The following is a 23,014-nucleotide window of genomic DNA, read 5'->3' as shown; positions in this document are numbered from 1 at the left end:
GCGGCTTCTGTGTTGGCAGCGCTGTGTAGCGCTTTGCATTGGATCTCTGACTGCGATTTCTTTGTAAGAGACTCTATGGCTGGTTGGACTCGTTGTTGGAAGTTAATCGCCAGTAGTGTTGGGCAGTTGGAAGTTAGTCGCCAGCAGTGATGGAAGTGCCGTTGGGCAATTGGAGGTGAAGAGCCAGCAGTGATGGATGTTAGACGTGAGAAGCTAGCATTGATGGAGGGTAGATCTCTGAAGTGTTAGCGTAGGCTAACGATCTGTATATGTTCGACTTGGAGATTGAATATTATTCATGATTATACACTCCTGGAAATTGAAATAAGAACACCGTGAATTCGCTGTCCCAGGAAGGGGAAACTGTATTGACACATTCCTGGGGTCAGATACATCACATGATCACAATGACAGAACAACAGGCACATAGACACAGGCAACAGAGCATGCAAAAAGTCGGCACTAGTACAGTGTATATCCACCTTTCGCAGCAATGCAGGCTGCTATTCTCCCATGGAGACGATCGTAGAGATGCTGGATGTAGTCCTGTGGAACGGCTTGCCATGCCATTTCCACCTGGCGCCTCAGTTGCACCAGCGTTCGTGCTGGACGTGCAGACCGCGTGAGACGACGCTTCATCCAGTCCCAAACATGCTCAATGGGGGACAGATCCGGAGATCTTGCTGGCCAGGGTAGTTGACTTACACCTTCTAGAGCACGTAGGGTGGCACGGGATACATGCGGACGTGCATTGTCCTGTTGGAACAGCAAGTTCCCTTGCCGGTCTAGGAATGGTAGAACGATGGGTTCGATGACGGTTTGGATGTACCGTGCACTATTCAGTGTCCCCTCGACGATCACCAGTGGTGTACGGCCAGTGTGTGAGATCGCTCCCCACACCATGCCGGGTGTTGGCCCTGTGTGCCTCGGTCGTATGCAGTCCTGATTGTGGCGCTCACCTGCACGGCGCCAAACACGCATACGACCATCATTGGCACCAAGGCAGAAGCGACTCTCATCGCTGAAGACGACACGTCTCCATTCGTCCCTTCATTCACGCCTGTCGCGACACCACTGGAGGCGGGCTGCACGATGTTGGGGCGTGAGCGGAAGACGGCCTAATGGTGTGCGGGACCGTAGCCCAGCTTCATGGAGACGGTTGCGAATGGTCCTCGCCGATACCCCAGGAGCAACAGTGTCCCTAATTTGCTGGGAAGTGGCGGTGCGGTTCCCTGCGGTACTGTGTAGGATCCTACGGTCTTGGCGTGCATCCGTGCGTCGCTGCGGTCCGGTCCCAGGTCGACGGGCACGTGCACCTTCCGCCGACCACTGGCGACAACATCGATGTACTGTGGAGACCTCACGCCCCACGTGTTGAGCAATTCGGCGGTACGTCCACCCGGCCTCCCGCATGCCCACTATACGCCCTCGCTCAAAGTCCGTCAACTGCACATACGGTTCACGTCCACGCTGTCGCGGCATGCTACCAGTGTTAAAGACTGCGATGGAGCTCCGTATGCCACGGCAAACTGGCTGACACTGACGACGGCGGTGCACAAATGCTGCGCAGCTAGCGCCATTCGACGGCCAACACCGCGGTTCCTGGTGTGTCCGCTGTGCCGTGCGTGTGATCATTGCTTGTACAGCCCTCTCGCAGTGTCCGGAGCAAGTATGGTGGGTCTGACACACCGGTGTCAATGTGTTCTTTTTTCCATTTCCAGGAGTGTATATCTTTGTACTAGATGTCAATGACGATTTATATTCGTGTCTCAACTGGATGTCACATTATTAAGGTAAAAAAATACATTATTTGGTTTGCAACAAAATCTTTCCTTTGCTAACCACATGCCTATTAGTAGTTAGTGGCTTTAGTAGTTAGAATTTCTTATTAAGCTGGCAATATTGACGCTCGCTATATTGCAGTAGTTCGCATAATGAAGATTTTTGTGAGGTAAGTGCTTAATGAAATGTATAGGTTATCTTAGGATTTCTTTTTAGTCAGGGCCATTCTTTTGAATTAATTATTTGAAGTCAGCTTATGTGCTTTTTTGAGCAGTGAGATTACGTTGTGCTAGGATATTGTGGGACTCAGTGATTCAGCAATTTAAGTGCAGACTCACTCATTTAAATTAAGAAGTTTCAACCTAAGTGCGAAAGAATGTGACATAGTCTGCGTCTGTCTGTATGCTATTTGTACCAGATAAAAACTATGTTACGTCTCCAGTGCACCAAAACGAATTAAATTATACTGAAAATTTGTTTCGTTTGTGATCTATGTTGTTGAGAAATATGAAACCAAGTCGCATTCTGTGCAACTGCATTGCCATCTGAACGCGGTGCGCTCGTAGTTTCCCCCTCTTCCATCTGACAACGGGGCTGAAGTGTGGGAAGCGTGCAGCCAGGATGAACGCTACGGCACGCGACCAGGGCAAGAATCTCGTGCCCAGGTCTTGGCTGCCAATGCCCTAAGGTAACGTGAAATCTCTGAAATGTTCTAAAACTAGTAGCATAAGAGTAAAGCTAAAATAACTACAAAGGGAAATGAGATTGGCTGATCACTTACAAAAAAATTGGATGAGCCAGTCACACATTAAAAATTTCTCCCTGAAATTCTAGAGATAAAGGCGGACGTGTCGCGAATCCTTAGAAGTCTTACCACATTCTCTGATTTTCAGTTATAATTGAGGACAAATCCGTCAGTAAATTAGTTTATGACTCGTTTACTGTACTGAAAGCAGAATCTACTAAAATGTAGCGCTCTGTGGTCTGTAAACCATCCACTGGAAAATTACTCAACCGTATGCACTCCTGTTTTGGTGATGCATTACTTTTATTTGTTAGTAATGTGTGAAGGTAACGTCTCATAAAAGTTTATTTTGATGAAGTGTGCCTAACTTACGCTGTGCTCTTTGATTTTTAAATCATTATCGCACCAACATAACCAATAACAATCACAAAACTAAAGCTGCGTCACAGTTCTCTGGTATTAGCTCCAGTCACAAAGCCATGAAGAACTGCGTTGTATGAGTAGGAAGTCTCTCCATAATAATGTTGACTGGTTGACTGCTTAGGTAGTGATACTGACCAGATGATCACGACGTTCTTACTCCTGCTTCCACCGAGTGAAAGGACTAAAATAATCACTTTTACACGGCTCTTCCATCGCTGCAATCCTCGGCGAACGGAACTGTCTTGCACATACTGTGCCCAAGCTGATTAACTCTTACAGCCCACATCACAAAGCAAAATACGTAATCTTGTATTCTCATAAAGTTTATAATCCGGATACAACGCCATAGCACTGTGCCACACAGTAAAATTTCACATGACACCGGTTGGGAAATCCTGATCTGTGTAATGCTTAGTGGTGAAATCCAGAGACCTATCATCGCGCTGCATACCGGAAAATAATGGCTTCAAAATTCCTGTCACGGGCATCTAGGGGTTGTAGAGAGGAGCAGTAGATAAAGTTATGATAAGAAACCCATGTCCGGAAATGTACCATTTGGAAATAAAATAAGTTTGAAGGTATGATTGCTTCACGGTACGCACACGAACTGAGAAGAGAGCGCCGTCTTCAGTCCTTCTAATTGTGACATCACATACCATTTTACGCTCAGACTACAGCAGCAGCTGGTATGTCCGCAAGTGGGAGGGTTGTCTGTGGTGCACGACGCTCTCGTCTTTGGAGAGGACATCCTTTGCCACGCCAAAGAGAAAACTCGATGATGATAACTGGAAACATTGCCAATATACTGGGCTCATGTACAGTACAAAGGTCAGAGCTCACTGTTTCCGCCGTGTGTGTACCGTGAAGTGGGAGATTTGGAAGTGATCCTTCAACCTTATTTTACATCCAAATGGTAATTTCTTGGGCTCGAGTTTCTTATCAGAACTTGGTCTACAAATCCCAGAAGCCTGTAATAGAAACTGTTAAACAGACTGTGTAACTGACTTGAACATTAAAATATGGATGAGAACTTCACAGAAATGAGTTTAAAAATGGTTGACAGACTTACATTACAGGAACAACCTTACAGAACCACAAATTACTAACCTTAATACAAACGAAAAATATTTTGAGGCGAACTTTGTTAACACTGTAAAGAAACAGCCATATTGGTAAGATCGTTAAAATACAGATAAAACACTTCCACCAATTTATAATATACAGTGTTATTCAGCTGCCCCTACCAGTTGGTTTTATGCAACTCACAGCGCCTTCAAAACCCACGCGCGAGATTTTCACTTTCTTTCGGTTGCTGCACAAAAATTGTGAGTTCTACAGATAAATGAACATGACCTTTTTGTAGGGAATTTAATGTAGGCCTAGTTAAATTTCGTACTGGAGGCCATGGTTTTCAAGTTGTTCAAGAAAAACGCGTTTGAAGGTCACTTATATACGTTTTTCATTCTACATAAAATTTCCTACAAAAATGTCATGTTAATTTCTTCTGTAGGACTAACAGCTTAGGCGTACTGAGCGAGAGAATACGAAAATCTTGCTTGCGGTATTTGAATGAGTTATAGATCGTTTAAAACCCAGCGGTAGTGGCACCTGACTCACCATGTATATAAAATGTAAATCAGACTAAGAACAGCCGACCAGTTGCAAAGGATAAAGCAATCTTTACCTAGGTTTCAATAGATATAAATCTATCTTCTTCAGAAGATGCCTGGGGACAATGAACATCGTAATATATATTAAGGTATGAAACATGAGTCAAGAATAAAGTTTAACATATATTAGGAAAATATTGTATTACAAGATGTGAGAAAGATTCTTGGTACTTACAGTATTATAACAACATGAAGTGATATGTCCTTATCGTTTAGGCAAACATCTGCATAGTTACATTAATCATATAAAATATAGCCCTGACAACAGGGTTTGTCAAACAAATAAAATAGGTACATAGAAGTTGCAGAGCGCCTAAGCGACTGAGTAAAATCGGCCAGCGTAGTAGCACAGCGGCCAGGGCAGGTGGCGCTCATGTCGCGAACTATGTGCCGATAGGCGTACTGAAGTAACATTTGAAACATCAATTTTAAATGCGTTCTTAAATAGAGTGATAATAAATAAATTGGCAAGCATTTGACACTCCCGTTATGACATTGTGGGAGGTATAGGAACAATAACGTAGATACATACATCAAAAAGACAGGTGGCGCTTCCGCCGTGAGTTACATGCAGTGGTCTATATAGCCAAAATATAAAGTTATATTACCATATTAGTGAAGCCCATAGAACGTATATAAGTCAAACCATCAAGAACAATCAGTAATGGCTTTTAAGAAAATTACGAGACCTGGTCTACAATCCAGTTACTACGTAATATAGAATAAGAGAAAATTACATGGGGGCCGCTGTAGTGGCAGCCATATATCGTGAAAAGAACACATTATATAAACGATAGTAAACTGGAGGATTTGAAAGTGCATTATAGCTTCCTGAGGAAATAGACTACTGAGGTTACTAACATTAATGTTATACATTACACAGTACGGGTTTAAAGCCTTCAAAAAATTGTTTACAAGCAAGGTTCAACTGATCATTCAGAATATTGCCGTCTTTGAGCTCTAGATGTTTAAAAATAAATAGCTCTTCCCACAGATCTAGTCTCCGTCCTTTGACCTGTCTATGTAGGATAACCGTGTCTTCTAACTGTTTAGGCGTATGGCCGGTTATCAAGAGGTGTTCAGCAAAGGTAGAGTTGCGAATATTCGTTCCTTTTTTACCTAACAGATGTTCTTTATATCGTGTTTTCACAGCTCTGCCGGTTTGACCAATATAATAAGAGGGGCAGTTATTACAGGTTAGCTTGTAAATACCTGAATTAGAAAACCAATCGCTGGCAATCTCTACTGACTGTACAAGATTTCTTTTTAAACTGTTATCTGTAGAAAAGGAGACGTTACAGTTATATTTTTTATTCAGAAGACGTTTAATCCTATACGATAAGTTACCCAGGAAAGGGATGGAAATAAATTTTTTAGTTTCTGTGGTATCCGTGGGGAGAGTATTTCTCAAAGTCGAACATTTTTGGGAGATTTTCTTATTGAGCAGGTAATCAATCATATTCTGGTTATACCCATTATTAACCGCAATCGCTTTGATGACATTCAATTCCTTTTTTTGATCCGCAGGTGATAAAGGAGTGGTTACCATTCGGTGAATGGCGGAATGAAAAAATGCCAATTTATGAGCTTTTGGATGGGTTGAGTCAGCAGGAATGACATTATCAGAATATGTTTCCTTGCGGAAGATATTAAAATGGAAGGAATTATCTTCTATAGAAATTGTTAAATCGAGAAAATTAAGTTCACGTTTATCATTTTGAAGTTCTTTTGTGAAGGAAATTTTTTCATGTAAACCGTTGAAAGTGTTAAAGAGATGCTCTAACTCATGATCAGTGCCATCAAAAGCAATGAAAATGTCATCAACATACCGTGCATAATAGCGGATTTTGTGGCGTAATTCTGAACCTGAATTGAAGAACGTTGTTTCTAGGGCGTTAATGAAAATCTCTGCTAGAATACCGGCGAGGGGGCTACCCATTGCTAGAACATCTGGTTGTACATACATTTTCCCGTTAAATGTGAAGTAATTGTATTTTAAAATGACCTTGAGCAAACCAATGAGTTCGGCAATCTGAGTTTCACTTAATTTTTTGTGTTTAAGAAGATTCTCTTTTACAAGGTCTATGGTTTCATCAACCGGAACATTTGTGTAAAGGCTGACGATGTCAAAGGACACCAGTCTAGTGTCAGGTGTACAACTTATAGATTGAATATTGTTAATTAATTCCTTACTGTTTTTTACAGAAAAATTATTTTCAAAAGTGAAAGCATCTTTAATTTTAAAATGGAGGCGCCTAGCAAAATTTTAAACAGTGTAACAGGGTGCCTTCTATTAAAAAGAAGCTAGTGCATTTAGTCATTTCCGAGAGCACAGTAAATTTGTACAAGAAAAAAGATGTCCTTAATAGTGAAGCCTACTGTATACACCTATTTTTAACTAAAGCCTTTAAAGATCTTTGTAATTTTCAAATTGACCACCTGTGGAATAGTATTAATGAATGGCTCTCTAATCGTAAAGAAATAATCAAGGCCAGACATGAAAGAAAGCTTTTAAAGTTTAGTAATAGGACCACAAGTAAAAGTGATAATACAGCAGACAATAGTGTTAAGCACCTATTTTACGATAGAGTACTAAATAAAACCAATATTTCTTTTACGCAGGCCGAAAATGACTTGTTGTGTAAAGGCCTTAAATATAACTTGCCTGCTAAACTCGATAAATATCCAGTTATTTGTAATCTCATTGTAGATCTAAAAATCGGTTTAGAATCTCTGAAATTAGAGAAAACGGAGCAAGTCAAATGTGCCTACGAATGTAACAACATAGTAGAAAAAGAAATTAAATTATCTCCTAATAAGCAATCGGGCGAATATAGTATAATAAAAAGCATTAATCATAAACTTAGAGAGCACGACGCATTAATCACTAAGAGTGACAAAGGGAACACCGTGGTCGTGGCTTATAAAAATGAATATATAGAGAAGACTGTAAAGTTTTTTGAGGAAAACGACATCACTGAGGTTACTGTAGATCCTACTACTGAACTGCAAAATGAAATCCGGCGTACTTTAACGAATTCCGTCAGCTTGTTCAATAAGTTCCAAAAGAAAGGGCTTATAAATATGAACCCTAAACCACCAGTGCTTAGAAGTCAGTTTAAACTGCATAAACAAAATCACCCGATCCGCCCTATAGTGAATGGTATAGGCAGTCCACATCACACACTTGCTAGGCGCCTCCATTTTAAAATTAAAGATGCTTTCACTTTTGAAAATAATTTTTCTGTAAAAAACAGTAAGGAATTAATTAACAATATTCAATCTATAAGTTGTACACCTGACACTAGACTGGTGTCCTTTGACATCGTCAGCCTTTACACAAATGTTCCGGTTGATGAAACCATAGACCTTGTAAAAGAGAATCTTCTTAAACACAAAAAATTAAGTGAAACTCAGATTGCCGAACTCATTGGTTTGCTCAAGGTCATTTTAAAATACAATTACTTCACATTTAACGGGAAAATGTATGTACAACCAGATGGTCTAGCAATGGGTAGCCCCCTCGCCGGTATTCTAGCAGAGATTTTCATTAACGCCCTAGAAACAACGTTCTTCAATTCAGGTTCAGAATTACGCCACAAAATCCGCTATTATGCACGGTATGTTGATGACATTTTCATTGCTTTTGATGGCACTGATCATGAGTTAGAGCATCTCTTTAACACTTTCAACGGTTTACATGAAAAAATTTCCTTCACAAAAGAACTTCAAAATGATAAACGTGAACTTAATTTTCTCGATTTAACAATTTCTATAGAAGATAATTCCTTCCATTTTAATATCTTCCGCAAGGAAACATATTCTGATAATGTCATTCCTGCTGACTCAACCCATCCAAAAGCTCATAAATTGGCATTTTTTCATTCCGCCATTCACCGAATGGTAACCACTCCTTTATCACCTGCGGATCAAAAAAAGGAATTGAATGTCATCAAAGCGATTGCGGTTAATAATGGGTATAACCAGAATATGATTGATTACCTGCTCAATAAGAAAATCTCCCAAAAATGTTCGACTTTGAGAAATACTCTCCCCACGGATACCACAGAAACTAAAAAATTTATTTCCATCCCTTTCCTGGGTAACTTATCGTATAGGATTAAACGTCTTCTGAATAAAAAATATAACTGTAACGTCTCCTTTTCTACAGATAACAGTTTAAAAAGAAATCTTGTACAGTCAGTAGAGATTGCCAGCGATTGGTTTTCTAATTCAGGTATTTACAAGCTAACCTGTAATAACTGCCCCTCTTATTATATTGGTCAAACCGGCAGAGCTGTGAAAACACGATATAAAGAACATCTGTTAGGTAAAAAAGGAACGAATATTCGCAACTCTACCTTTGCTGAACACCTCTTGATAACCGGCCATACGCCTAAACAGTTAGAAGACACGGTTATCCTACATAGACAGGTCAAAGGACGGAGACTAGATCTGTGGGAAGAGCTATTTATTTTTAAACATCTAGAGCTCAAAGACGGCAATATTCTGAATGATCAGTTGAACCTTGCTTGTAAACAATTTTTTGAAGGCTTTAAACCCGTACTGTGTAATGTATAACATTAATGTTAGTAACCTCAGTAGTCTATTTCCTCAGGAAGCTATAATGCACTTTCAAATCCTCCAGTTTACTATCGTTTATATAATGTGTTCTTTTCACGATATATGGCTGCCACTACAGCGGCCCCCATGTAATTTTCTCTTATTCTATATTACGTAGTAACTGGATTGTAGACCAGGTCTCGTAATTTTCTTAAAAGCCATTACTGATTGTTCTTGATGGTTTGACTTATATACGTTCTATGGGCTTCACTAATATGGTAATATAACTTTATATTTTGGCTATATAGACCACTGCATGTAACTCACGGCGGAAGCGCCACCTGTCTTTTTGATGTATGTATCTACGTTATTGTTCCTATACCTCCCACAATGTCATAACGGGAGTGTCAAATGCTTGCCAATTTATTTATTATCACTCTATTTAAGAACGCATTTAAAATTGATGTTTCAAATGTTACTTCAGTACGCCTATCGGCACATAGTTCGCGACATGAGCGCCACCTGCCCTGGCCGCTGTGCTACTACGCTGGCCGATTTTACTCAGTCGCTTAGGCGCTCTGCAACTTCTATGTACCTATTTTATTTGTTTGACAAACCCTGTTGTCAGGGCTATATTTTATATGATTAATGTAACTATGCAGATGTTTGCCTAAACGATAAGGACATATCACTTCATGTTGTTATAATACTGTAAGTACCAAGAATCTTTCTCACATCTTGTAATACAATATTTTCCTAATATATGTTAAACTTTATTCTTGACTCATGTTTCATACCTTAATATATATTACGATGTTCATTGTCCCCAGGCATCTTCTGAAGAAGATAGATTTATATCTATTGAAACCTAGGTAAAGATTGCTTTATCCTTTGCAACTGGTCGGCTGTTCTTAGTCTGATTTACGTGGAACCATTGCTGTAGCGCAGCTATGTTTAAAGTACTATATAAAATGTGGTTTAATAATATAGAACTACACAGAATATATTATTAAAAAGTTCAAAAATACAGTTTTATGTCAAATGTGCGCTTATAATCATGATAAATCTATTTTCAATTCAAAATTGATAATAATTGATTTTCCTCCTTAGGAACACACATTGTGATATGAGTCCCTTACATCGCGGGTCCCTGTGAGGTGGTACACATCCTGTGCAGTATAGATTAAGAGCCTCTTGTGTCTCCCGTCCTTGTGCCATTCGCGAACAGCGCGTGTAAAGAGCAGCTGTCCATAAATCTCCGTGTCAGCTCTAATTTCTCTAATTTTCCTTGTCATTTCGCGAGACTATGTTTCCCTCTCTGTGGTATACGATGCCTCTCTCTCAGCACCTGCCGGTGGAGTTTGTGGAGTATCTCTGCAACGTTCCCGCGCTTAATAAGCGACACTGTGACGAAACGTGCCGCTCATCGTTGGATCTTCTTTACCTCTTCTGTTAATACGACCTTGTTAAGATTACCAGACAGAGAGTATACGGACGGCTAGAGCAAGCTGTGTTCCGAAGATTTCTTTTTGCGGAATACATGTTGATTTTCATAGAGGGGATTTTTCCTTATCCAAAACTCTCATAATGCTTGCACATAAAACATATTCCATAATTCTACAACAGATTGACTTCAGTGATGTAATCCTATAATTAAGTTCATCTGTCCGATGATCCTTCTTGAAACCGGGAATGATTCGCAAATTTTAGCAATCAGTAAGTAGCGTTCGTCACTACAGGTACGTACGATAAACTACTGCTAGAAGGGGAGCGAGATCTTTCACGTAATCTCCGTAAAATCTCGCAAGCGTCTCAGTCGGTGCAGATATCTTTCCCCTGCTGATCAGTTTATCTTCCACGCTGTTATTTTTCTGTAAATCGTCTTACCTACACCTACATATATGCTCCCGCATCTGAGGGTAGTTCTGATACCACTATCATATTCCTCCTTTTCGAGTGCATACATAACCAAGTCAGATGGCGCAGAGGTAACACATTAGACGCTAAACCACGACGATGGGCGCTCGAATCCCTGTCCGCCCATCCAAATCGCTTAAGGAAAATGTTCGTGTGGAAAAGACGATGACCATGTCCCTCCCTATCGTCTCTAATGAGCTTACTATTCGTCTCTGATGCACTCCTAGTCGAGATGACGTAACTTCCTAATCCTTCATTTTGAGATGTTCGGAAAAAAGGACTGTCAATGAACAGTCGTACGGAAGGGGCACAAGCTCAGAACTGGAAGGCAGGAGCTATCCCGCCATTTTGCCTCAAGTGGTTTAGGAAAATCAAAGATATCTAAATGCCTCGATGACTTGTCTGAAGACCCGTCACTGATCAATCTCCCTCAGTGAGAGAAACAGACAGGTATAACGTTAGACAGAGGAGTATTAGAAGAAGTCATACGAAGTCGAAACAGTTCTAAAGTCGTATCTCCCAAAATGAAAGAAGATGACAATACAATCACCAGGAGGGTGTAAGAAGAAAATGTCATCCATTACCTCCACAACACAATGCTGTGACAAACAACGTCGTCATTCTATGTTGAAGAGCTGTCCTATAGTAAGCGTGGAGACAAACTATTAACAGCAGACCTACATGCACGGATGAGGCACGCTTTACAGGAGACTCCTCCTCTGTTACGCAGTGTTGCCTAGTTGCTAGGGTAGGTAACTCGGCAGTATGTGAAGGTCAGTCCTCATTGGTAACATAAACGGTTTTCTGAAATGATGTGAAGACATTGATCCACTTGTTACAGTGATAGTTGGTCGGACTTCCCTTTGTGAAAAAATACCATCAGATCCGAATCACTAATAACTACGGGACTAATACAGAATAAACAATGGCTGTGCCCGCAAGGCGTAGTGATGTCCAATAAAAATATTCGCCGAAATATAAATGAAAATCGGTATTAAATTGAAAAGTACAAAATAATGAGAGATGTCGTCTCGTATGACTCGTAAATATGCTCGAGATTATAGAAAGTCGGAGGAAAGGTTGCGTCGAAAGGGATCCAAAAAGCCTAAAATTGTCCAGTGCCTAGCGAATGCGAAAGCTACGGTAGCGACAAAAAGAATTGAGAAAATGGGCGACAGCGATTACACAGCTGGCCCATCGTTCATACAGTGGACAGCGACAATCCAAACGGATAATGTGTTAGCTTCGTTGGAAGGCAATACAGAAAACAGTGACAATGTAGACAACGGCTACGGCACAACGCCAGACGAGTATGCATCGCGACCACCAAACATCGTCGTGTTGTGAACCAATGATACATGCGATAAACTTGTGATTTATGGTTTCTGAATAACTATTATATTAAAGAGATTGATAATTAAAATTCATAGGCTATTAGTACGAAAAACTTGCTATGATTTTGTCCCAACGTTTTCACGAAATATCTACGGCGTGGACCCGAACTGTGCATACAAAAACTATTGTTGATAATCATATCGATAATAAGTGTGAAATTCTGTGTACCCTGTTAAACACAGAATGTTTCGGCTGTTTTAGAAATGAATACATAGTCTAGTTTATAATAAGAGCCACTAGATGTCAGTTGTCTTCTGTTTTGCTTGGTAACCGTCATATGTTTAAAATGGCTGCTTCGCAGCAGAAATCGTTTGTGTTTTCGAGTTTGCGAAGTGCAATTCCGTGCTTTCAGTGCAAAGACTTTTCAGGTTGAGGTACCAAATTGATCCTCCGAATGGGTGGAACATTCGCAGATGATATAGGCAGTTTCTAGGTACGGGATGTGTATGTAAAGGAAAGAGTCCTGGCCATCCTCGTGTTCCTGAGGAAAATGTTGCACGATTTCAAATTGCTTTCCAACGTAGTCCTTTAAAATCAACTCGTCGTGCCTACAACAACAGTTTGGCGTGTTTTGAGACGTCGGTTGGTTATGAAGCTGTACAAGTTACAGCTGTTACAAGCTCTGCGTCCTCCTGAAAACGCAATCGTGTTGCATTTTGTAACGAGATTCTTGATGCTACTGACAATGATAACACTTTCGGACAACGCATCGTGCTCAGTGATGAAGCGACTTTCCATGTTAGTGGTCAAGTAAACAAACACAATGTTCGAATTTAGGGCCTACAGAACCCACAAGCAGCCATTGAATATGTACGAGATTCGCCCAAAGTCAACGTGTTTTGTGCTATATCCCGATCATTTGTTTACAGCCTGTTCTTCTTTGAGGGAAGCACGGTTAACGGTCAGCAGTTTCTCCCTATGTTACAAAACTGGTTGTTTCCGAGGCTGCACGAAGACAACTTCATTTTTCAACAAGACAGGGCACCCACTCACTGCAGTCGCCAAGTGCGTGAATATCTGAATGAAAGTCTACCGAACCGTTGGATTGGTCGTCATGTCGCTGATAGACGACACATTGATCATTTGTAATCTGAACTTGAGAGGTTCGTAAATATGCGTGTAAAGTTTCATATTCGTATGTCCTAAGGTTTAATAAATCTATGCATTCGATGTACGTGTATTCTTTTTGAAACACCACGTATTATTGACATTGGCAGCTCTTGGAAAACGCTAAGGTAATGAACTGTGGAAAATCGGTCGCATAGTAATGGAATTCAACTGTCTTCAACATGTTGTAACGATATGACTATGGAGAACTTTCGTCAATACTGTTTTCTCTTCTTTACTGTGTCTGAAATATGTAGTTAATAGCACCACAATTTCTTATTTACTGCAAATGTATGTTTAAATAATAGAGTTTATATGTATAGCTATACAACTTTGTAACGAGAATTCGTGGTGATTCGAGATGACCTATCGACAGTGGAGAGTTTGAGTCCGGCGAGCATCCGCAACAATAGCGTATGTGGGTAGTCGTGTTTTTTATGTTTGGCACCACCCAGAAAGAAAACCATGTGAACTGAACTCGTACATACAGCAGGAGTTCTAACGATAAACGTACAGAGAATCGTGATCCTTAACGAAATATCCTAATGTGATTTCGCGAGGATTATAGAAAACGAGTGCTTACTTCCGGGTGAAACAATGCGTCAGCGATATTAATTGAACTGCATAAAGATTGACAGTGACTGAGTGACCTGTGAACTGTGTTACCCCAAGAAATGAACAGCTCTGATATCTTCATTAGCATGGACAGTAACAGTGTTCGCTCATTTACACTCAGTAATTGATTGTGTGTCACGTGTTCATGTTGTACACATCGACAGACTGGAGCGCAACAATATTAATTGTTGCGACAATAATAAAAACAACAGAGAAATTGTCAGAATATCGCCTGAAACCGAAGAATTAACGTACTGAGGCCATTGCTGCAAATTCAAGGTCACCGAAATATCGGCAGCGCCCCGCTGTTGTCCAGCCACCAGGTAAAATGCTGAGAAACCAGAGGTTTTTATTGTGATGGAGCGATGTGAAAAGCAAGCGCTTTTAAGCAGATCTTATGAACTAATTATTTTCTGTTTAAAACTGAAGAGTGTTTCTTTCGTAATAAATCTAATATAATGCGTATAATCGTAGTTGATTCTGTAATTAATAAATTTCTGTTTATCTTTCCCAATCTTCATGAAGTGATGCTTACTGCTGAAACGTATTTAATGCAGCACTGTATCATACAGGAAAGTAATTCACCCTAACAGTTTCTCTAACACGTATTTTGTTGTCTAATTCAAAACTAACATATGCTAAATTCACTAGTGTAAATACTTCCACAGTTTTTTTAGGACGTTCCGAAATTGTGTTCCCGGCATGTAAGCGACGTCAGCACAGTAATTACCGTGGCACTCGAACTAACTGCTCCAAACGATATATCAGCAATGGACCGGTCAGTTGTGAACAGACAGCTCTTGTAGTGGACGTGCGAGTGTAGTGTGCCAACGATGATCACAAATCGCAGTGAAGCAACATATGTAAATTAGGTGTTCAAGGCATTCTCTAGAAGGTTCTGAAGAAGAGAAAAATATGTGTGAAGTTTGTTCAACATATCTTGACTCCGGAGCAAGAACAACGACGCATGGACGCCTGCCGCGACTTGTTTGAAATGAAGAATGTCGACAATTCTTTCGTGTAATAAATCGTCACGTGTTACGAGACTTGGTGTTACCAATATTACATAACTGACGTCAAAGACAATATGTCGCGTGAGTTTAATAACATCCCCCCAAAAAAGAAAAAAAGACTTTTCTTACAATTTCAAATGGTTTGATGAACGTGTTGTGCATTTTACGTAAGTTGGGGAAATTATGTAGAATACTTCTCGCATTAAAATCTCTACGTTAACTATTTTATGTTCATCCAGTCTCCAAACGTTTTGGACAGATGGGGTATTTCCACCATTAAAACATATCATGAAATACTTTCTTTTAATGTAATATTACTTAAAAACGTTATTTAAGAATCAATTTTGTTTTGTAATCAAGTGTCATACTGATACTGCTAAACTGTAAGTGCCACTAATCGTAACCGTTATTGGGAACTCCACCAACAAAAACCATTACATAAAAATAAACATAATACCAGAATTCTTCATAAACAAAAGTACTGGATTCAGATATAGACACAATAAACGAACGAATACCAATCCGTATAATGGCACAGATGTTTATGCAATTAACGACTGTCAAATTAAGAACACCCCATCTGAACAATTCCAGATCTGTAACAACGCACCTACGGGATACTGGTCACTCAATAACAAATGCAGAACACAGTTTGGAGATCTTATTCAGGGAAAGCAAATAAGCTGTATTAAATATTGTAGAAGAGGTGCAGATTATAAGAGCTAGTTATCAGACACCTTCACAAGTCATGAACAGTCAAACAGATCTCAAACATCGCAGTCTTTTATTGAATTTTGATTATTTAGGGTCTTTCGACTAACTTTAATTGTGGGTTCGCTGTATAATTTTACTTACAGTTTCTTATAATCCGCCCTATTGTGTCTGCTCATATACTCATCTCCTCTTTCCAATACCGACCTCCTCCCTCCCCATTATACCCCGTCCCCTTCTCCCCATCTTTCTCTTATGTACTTCCCACTTTACTTCACACCCTTGTTCTTATAGAGTGTTTTTATGTATTTTCTTTAATAGTAAGACCGTCTATATAATATATATATCACTGTTCTCTCGGAACCTCACAGTGTAGAAGGCGTGCATGTCAGTGGCCCACCACGCCTGTTTACAGTGTTTAACGTTCGGCTATTACCTGGACTCCGCAAGTCTGCCTTTAACCCAGGAAGCCATTTGTGACGGCCTTACTACTTGGCAGAATGAATGCATATTCCGCATACACATTTGTAAGCAACACTTTCTGGTAACTGCAGTTTAGGACGAGTAATTTCGCCTCACATTGACTTTCATTCAGGAACACACCCGCCAACTGTGATGATATACATGCGTGGTCAAAATAGGAGCGGTAGGCACAGGTGTGTTCTCCGCTGTCATCTCAAAAATCAGATATTCAACGGTCTGGACGGTTTCACATTGCGACATGTGAGTTCGACATTATTGTTGTAATTATTATTTCATTTGGGTTTACTTTAATCCCTGATGGACCTACTTCATCATTACTTATATAATACTTCTATTTTAGAGACGTCTGGTGCTTTCCGAACGTAAATAAACAATGATAACCGGCTTTCTTAAGTTTGACTACCCTTGGTGGTTGCGTCAGTTACTGCTCTTCATTGCATCTTGGAACAAACATTAAGTCATTTAGTTACCTTGGACATTAAACCTTGTAAGTAATGTATGACAGTTGCTCATGTCTTTTGTTGTTAATTCGCATGCTATGATTTTAATTTTTAGTGTTAGGAATTTTGAACTTAGTAATTCAGTAGTGCTGCACTGATAAACCTTTTCACTAAATTTTTTTCGCAGAGATACACCTGAGGATGTACCAGTATGATACGAAGCGATTACAATAAAACAGTGAATGCGGCAGACTGGACTCTCTAACAATTTTACCAACATTTCAATACTTCAACACATTTTCATTTGTTTGAATATTCTCTTCAATATGAACCATTCAATAAAAGTTTCTGTCATTTCATACAACTCAGCTAATAATTTTTAGAGTAGTATCCACAATCGTCGAAAAGAATTTGAAGTCTCACAAGTCAGACTATCATTTTCCGTGTAGTAAACATTTCTAAATTTAGAGTGACGAAAGTGGGTGTATGACATTACGCGGCAAGCGATCCTACCATAACATCTGACTTGTTTCTCTCTGGTTACGAGCTGCAGCTGCAGCCAGGTCAGTATAGAAACCTGACAGCTGGTGCACACTTGTTTTGTTGTTTATGTTTACTTTTTGTGAAAGCTATTAATCTTTAAATAGCCAGTGTTTTTTTGTAAACTCAACAACTTTCGGGGGCATGAAAATATCTTATGTACCAGTAATAGTTGTAAATGTCGATTGGTTACCAAATTTAATGCCACTGAAGTACGTTTTACTAAACTTTACGGTTCGATATTTTCATCGCTAAGTTTTTGGATGTACGAGAAAGAATATAGGGCCAATATAGAAGTTGGACAGAATATTAAATTTGTTTTATATGTCCTGTTTCAGTTGCGATTTAAATATTTTTCTGATGAAAAGAATCAAATAACTGCATCACAAACAGAATGAGCTTAAGTCGCAATTGCATACATACTCAATTCTACTTTTAAAATTTTGGTTGACAAACCCGTTTTATTGCAACATCTAGCTTTAAAGGCTCTCCAGGCGTCTATATAATTTCGGCTTAAAAACCACTGCAGGTCCAAATATCGCCAAGGTTTTTCTGCTTTCAGATAAGATTACAAATGAAGAGGGACAAGACAAAGGTGAAGGCCACTGAGGAAATGACTGGACACTGCTGACCGGAACAGGCGAAATTACCAAATCTGTGAAGGAAGGAGAAAAATAAGAGGAAGAAAAAGAAAAAGAATCACTTGTATAGTTCGACATCACCATATCGGATGGTAGAAGTAGCCAATAACAGGTATAACTGCACTTTGAGTCCTAGGTTTCAAATTATTGCGAATAAGATTGTCTCTGTTGATTTCGTCACAGGAATACTTCCTCATAAAAACTTGAAAAACAAAAAAATATAAACCGAATTTCAACACATTTATTTGTTATGTTTAGATTTGCTTTACAAGTTTTTTACTTTTCATGTTTTCAGTTTTGCAATAATGATACTCTTAAACAAAAAAGCTTGTAACGAATTAAAAACTATATATTTGTTATTTGTATTTTTGAATCGCCCTGTAACTTACAAGGCACTGTATCTCTACCTCCGTACAATCTCTAGCCTATTTATGTTGGTGGCTCATATGTGTGTGACATCTAAAGATAAAAGTGGATATTGATAACCAACCTCAGGGTCCTTTCTGTGGGAACGTATACTGACTACCTTTATTCTTCTATACAATTTTGTAATATTTATGCCATATTACTGTAACAAGTGCTGATTGTAGCTTACGTGTAGTAAAGTAAAACTTAAAACAGGCTGCTGGCTACATCCAGGAAAATTTAAATCCAGAAGTTTTTAAGTACGAGTGTGAGTCAAATGAAAACCTTAAAATATTTTTTTTAAAATATCATTAATTGTGCAGAAGTGGTACAAAGTTGTATCACTTTTCAACATAATCTCCCCCACGCTCAATGCAAGTCCTCCAGCGCTTACAAAGCGCATAAAATCCTTTAGAAAAAAATTCTTACGGTAGTCCGCGCAACCACTCATGGACCTCGTGGCGTACCTCTTCATCAGAACGGAATTTCTTTCCTCGCATTGCGTCTTTGAGTGGTCCAAACATATGGAAATTACTTGGGGCAAGTTCTGGGTTGCTCGCTCTCTTCGTTCCCGCTTGGTGGATGTGAACCCAGGTTTCGTGCCCAGTAACGATTCTTGCAAGGAAGCCATCACCTTCTCGTTCAAAGTGCAGAAGAAGTTCTTCACAAGCACCAACACGTCGTTCTCTCATTTCAGGAGTCAGCTGCCGTGGCACCCATTTTGCAGACACACTGTGAAACTGGAGCACATCATGCACAATGTGGTGTGCTGACCTATGACTAATCTGTAAACATGCTGCAGTGTCATTCAGTGCCACTCGGCGGTTTTCCTTCACTATGGCTTCAACTGCTGCAATGTTCTGTGGAGTCACAACTCGTTGTGCCTGACTTGGACGAGGAGCGTCTTCCACTGAAGTCACATCATTTGCGAACTTCCTACTCCATTCGTAGACTTGCTGCTGTGACAAGCATGCATCACCGTACTGAACCTTCATTCGTCGATGAATTTCAATAGGTTTCACACCTTCACTACGCAAAAACCGAATAACAGAACGCTGTTCTTCCCTGGTGGAAGTCGCAAGTGGGGCGGCCATCTTTATAATGATACTGCGACGGTATGTGTGCAACTGCACTATGCTGCCACCTACAGGCCATTCTGCACGCTGTTTGTAGCACGCTTACCAACTTACAGGATAACGGCGCGAAATTTCGATTTGTTATTACAAATTTAAGGTTTTCATTTGACTCCCCTCGTAATATTGAAATCCATATGCTCCGTCCTGAGAAATATTACGCCACGTTAACGCATATACTATGAAAAATCACTGAAATACTTTCAATAACTGGTAAAATGTTAGTGATATATTGAGGTCAAGTAAATTATCAGATGCATTTTATGTTGACAGCCCTGGAATTCAGACGACATTTTCGACTACAATCTAGTTGGCAGGATCAATGAAGGTCAGTGACACTCAGGAGTATGAAAGTAGTAAATCGTCAGATTAACAGTCAAAGAAGACAAGAAGTCAGTGAACTATGAATTTAATGCAGATAAACAGTTGTGTGACCAAACAGTAACCACCGTTATACAATGCTCCTTGTTGAACATAAAAAAAACAGTGACGAGTATAACAGCCGTCGCCGAAAGAAGTTACCTTGTTGGTGGTCGTGGTGTTAGTCTTGTCTTCTCGTGAGGCTGTGGTCGCTGTTGAGTTGTCTAGCCTGGAGCGCAGAGGCCCGTTGGTGTGGCTGAGGTAGGACGCGGTGGGGCCGAGTGCCCGAGAGTCGGTGCTGTTGGAGGTCCGGTAGGGGCTGCGCTCCTCTGGGCGCGCCCTGGCAGACGTGGAGCCGATAGAGGGGGAGGAGCCCAGCAGCGGAGGACGGTAGGGCGAGCCGGAGGGCCGCTCCTCCGCCCTGCTGGGCCGCTCGTCCGATTTGCTGGACAGCAGCGACGACAGGTACGGGGAGCGCTCCTCATTCCTCGACCTGACAACGGACACCGTGAAGAATTGGTTCAGAGTACCGCAATTCCAGGCTGTGGAAAACAAATGCAACGATCTGTGGGAAAAGAGATGTAGCCTACAAGGGTTGTAACTTTAACAGTGATAACTACACTACCGGCCATTAAAATTGCTACACCAAGAAGAAATGTAGATGATAAACGGGTATTCATTGGACAACTATATTATACTAGAACTGACATGTGATTACATTTTCACGCAATTTGGGTGCACAGATCATAGGAAATCCGTACCCACAACAGCTACCTCTGCCCGTAATAACGGCCTTGGCACGCCTGGGCATTGAGTGAAACAGAGCTTGGATGGCGTGTACAGGTACAGCACCCCAAGCAGCTTCAACACGATAACACAGTTCATCGAGAGTAGTGACTGGCGTATTGTGACGAGCCAGTTCCTCGGCCACCATTGACCAGACGATTCCAATTGGAGAGAGATCTGGAGAATGTGTTGGCCAGGGAAGGAGTCAAACATTTTCTGTATCCAGAAACGCCCGTACAGGACCTGCAACCTGCGGTCGTGCATTATCCTGCTGAGATGTAGGGTTTCGCAGGGATCGAATGAAGGGTAGAGAGACGGGTCCTAACACATCTGAAATGTAACGTCGACTGTTCAGAGTGCCGTCAATGCGAACAAGAGGTGACCGAGACGTGTAACCAATGGCACCCCATACCATCACGCCGGGTGATACGCCAGTATGGCCATGATGAATACATTACCACGATGTCACCAAACACGGATGCAATCATCATGATGCTGCAAACAGACCCTGGATTCACCCGAAAAAATGACGTTTTGCCATTCGTGCACCCAGGTTCGTCGTTGAGTACTCCATCGCAGGCGCTCCTGTCTGATTCACCGTCAAGGGTAACCGCAGCCATAGTCTCCGAGCTGATAGTACATGCTGCTGCAAACGTCGTCGAAATGTTCGTGAAGATGGTTGTTGTCTTGCAAACGTCCCCACCTGTTGACTCAGGGATCGAGACGTGGCTGCTCGATACGTTACAGCCATGCGCATAAGGTGCCTGTCATCTCGACTGCTAGTGATACGAGGCCGTTGGGTTCCAGCACGGCGTTCCGTATTGTCCTCCTGAACCCACCGATACCATATTCTGCTAACAGTCATTGGATCTCGACCAACGCGAGCAGCAATGTCGCGATACGATAAACCGCAATCGCGATAGGCTACAATCCGACCTTTATCAAAGTCGGAAAAGTGATGGTACGCATTTCTCCTCCTTACACGAGGCTTCACAACAATGTTTCACCAGGCAACGCCGGTCAACTGCTGTTTGTGTATGGGAAATCGGTTGGAAACTTTCCTCATGTCAGCACGTTGTAAGTATCGCCACCGGCGCCAACCTTGTGTGAATGCTCTGAAAAGCTAATCATTTACATATCACAGCACCTTTTTCCTGTCGGTTAAATTTCGCGTCTGAAGCACATCATCTTGGTGGTGTAGGAATTTTAATGGCCAGTAGTTTATTTATTTGTAAGTTATTCACAATAGATACAGGTTTCTAAGTTTTACTGTCCTTCAGAGTAGTCACCAGCATTGTGTACAGTCAGTTGCAACCGATGTAGAAGTTGTAGAATACCCTTAGAAACGCCAGTTCTTTTAATAGTTCGGAGGAAACCTTCTATTGGCCGAAGAATCACTGTAACAATTCTGAAGCGAATGACATGAACTGCTTCCTTCAGTTTAGGAGTCAAGTTACAGTGACAACGGTTTATGCCCAGGGAGTGTGATGGGTGGTACAGCACTTCCCAGCTCCATCTATCGAAGAAATCCGTCACAACTTGCGCCATTTGTTCTCAACGTTGTCCTGCAAAATGATGGGCGGGTACTGCAAAACATGTCTCCGCTTCTTTCCCTAAGGTGGTCGCAGGCTGTGCTCTAAAAATGACCAGCTTAGAGAAAGAAGCAGAACAATTTCTGCAGGACACGCCTATCATTTTGCAGGACAATCTTCAGGCGCAAATGTCGTAAGTTGTGACTGATTTGTTCGATCGATGGGGCTGTGAAGTGTTTCCACCAAGAACACGTCCCGGACTTAGCCCTGAAAGAAGGACTTCATGACATTCACTTCAGAACTGTTACAAAGATTTGTCGGACAATAGACCGCCCCACTAAAACTATAAACACAACTGGCACTGCTAAGGATATCCTAGGATTACCACATCGCTGGCAACAGATCTAAAGAGCAATGAACACTTGCTCATCTTCGATAATGTGAAGCACATCTCTTCTAATGCAAGCTCTTTGCTTTCCATATTTTGGAAGGAGGTAGTATGGACCAAAAGAAGAAAGAAAATGTCGGGTAGACATGTGTAGACAAGTGCTTATAGCTCTTAAGGTATGTACTTTAGAGCCCATATATACTGGATTTTTCTTTCTTGTTTTGGTGTAAGGAATCTGTACCCAAATTTTTGAAACGTCGTTCTGAGACACTATGTACTAAATACCGATGATAATTTTGAAGGGCAGTAAAACTTTGAAACATGTATCTATTTTGTCTAAGGTGCAAATAAATAGTTGCCAGTAT

General features: G+C 40.8%; 1 protein-coding gene across 1 annotated transcript in view; it reads right to left on the bottom strand.

Moving 5' to 3' along the window:
- LOC126481875 (mucin-5AC-like) overlaps nt 1-23,014 on the bottom strand; it is a 250,888-nt gene that overhangs the window by 35,322 nt on the left and 192,552 nt on the right. Inside the window, exon 5 of the mRNA XM_050105834.1 lies at nt 20,106-20,436. Coding sequence (XP_049961791.1) covers nt 20,106-20,436 — 331 coding nt within the window. The remainder of the gene's footprint in view (nt 1-20,105; nt 20,437-23,014) is intronic.

This window comes from Schistocerca serialis, chromosome 5 (genome assembly GCF_023864345.2).
Source record: "Schistocerca serialis cubense isolate TAMUIC-IGC-003099 chromosome 5, iqSchSeri2.2, whole genome shotgun sequence".
Lineage (NCBI taxonomy): Eukaryota > Metazoa > Arthropoda > Insecta > Orthoptera > Acrididae > Schistocerca > Schistocerca serialis.
The sequence above is the reverse complement of the archived record's forward strand: the minus strand, read 5'-3'. Positions and strand labels throughout refer to the sequence as shown.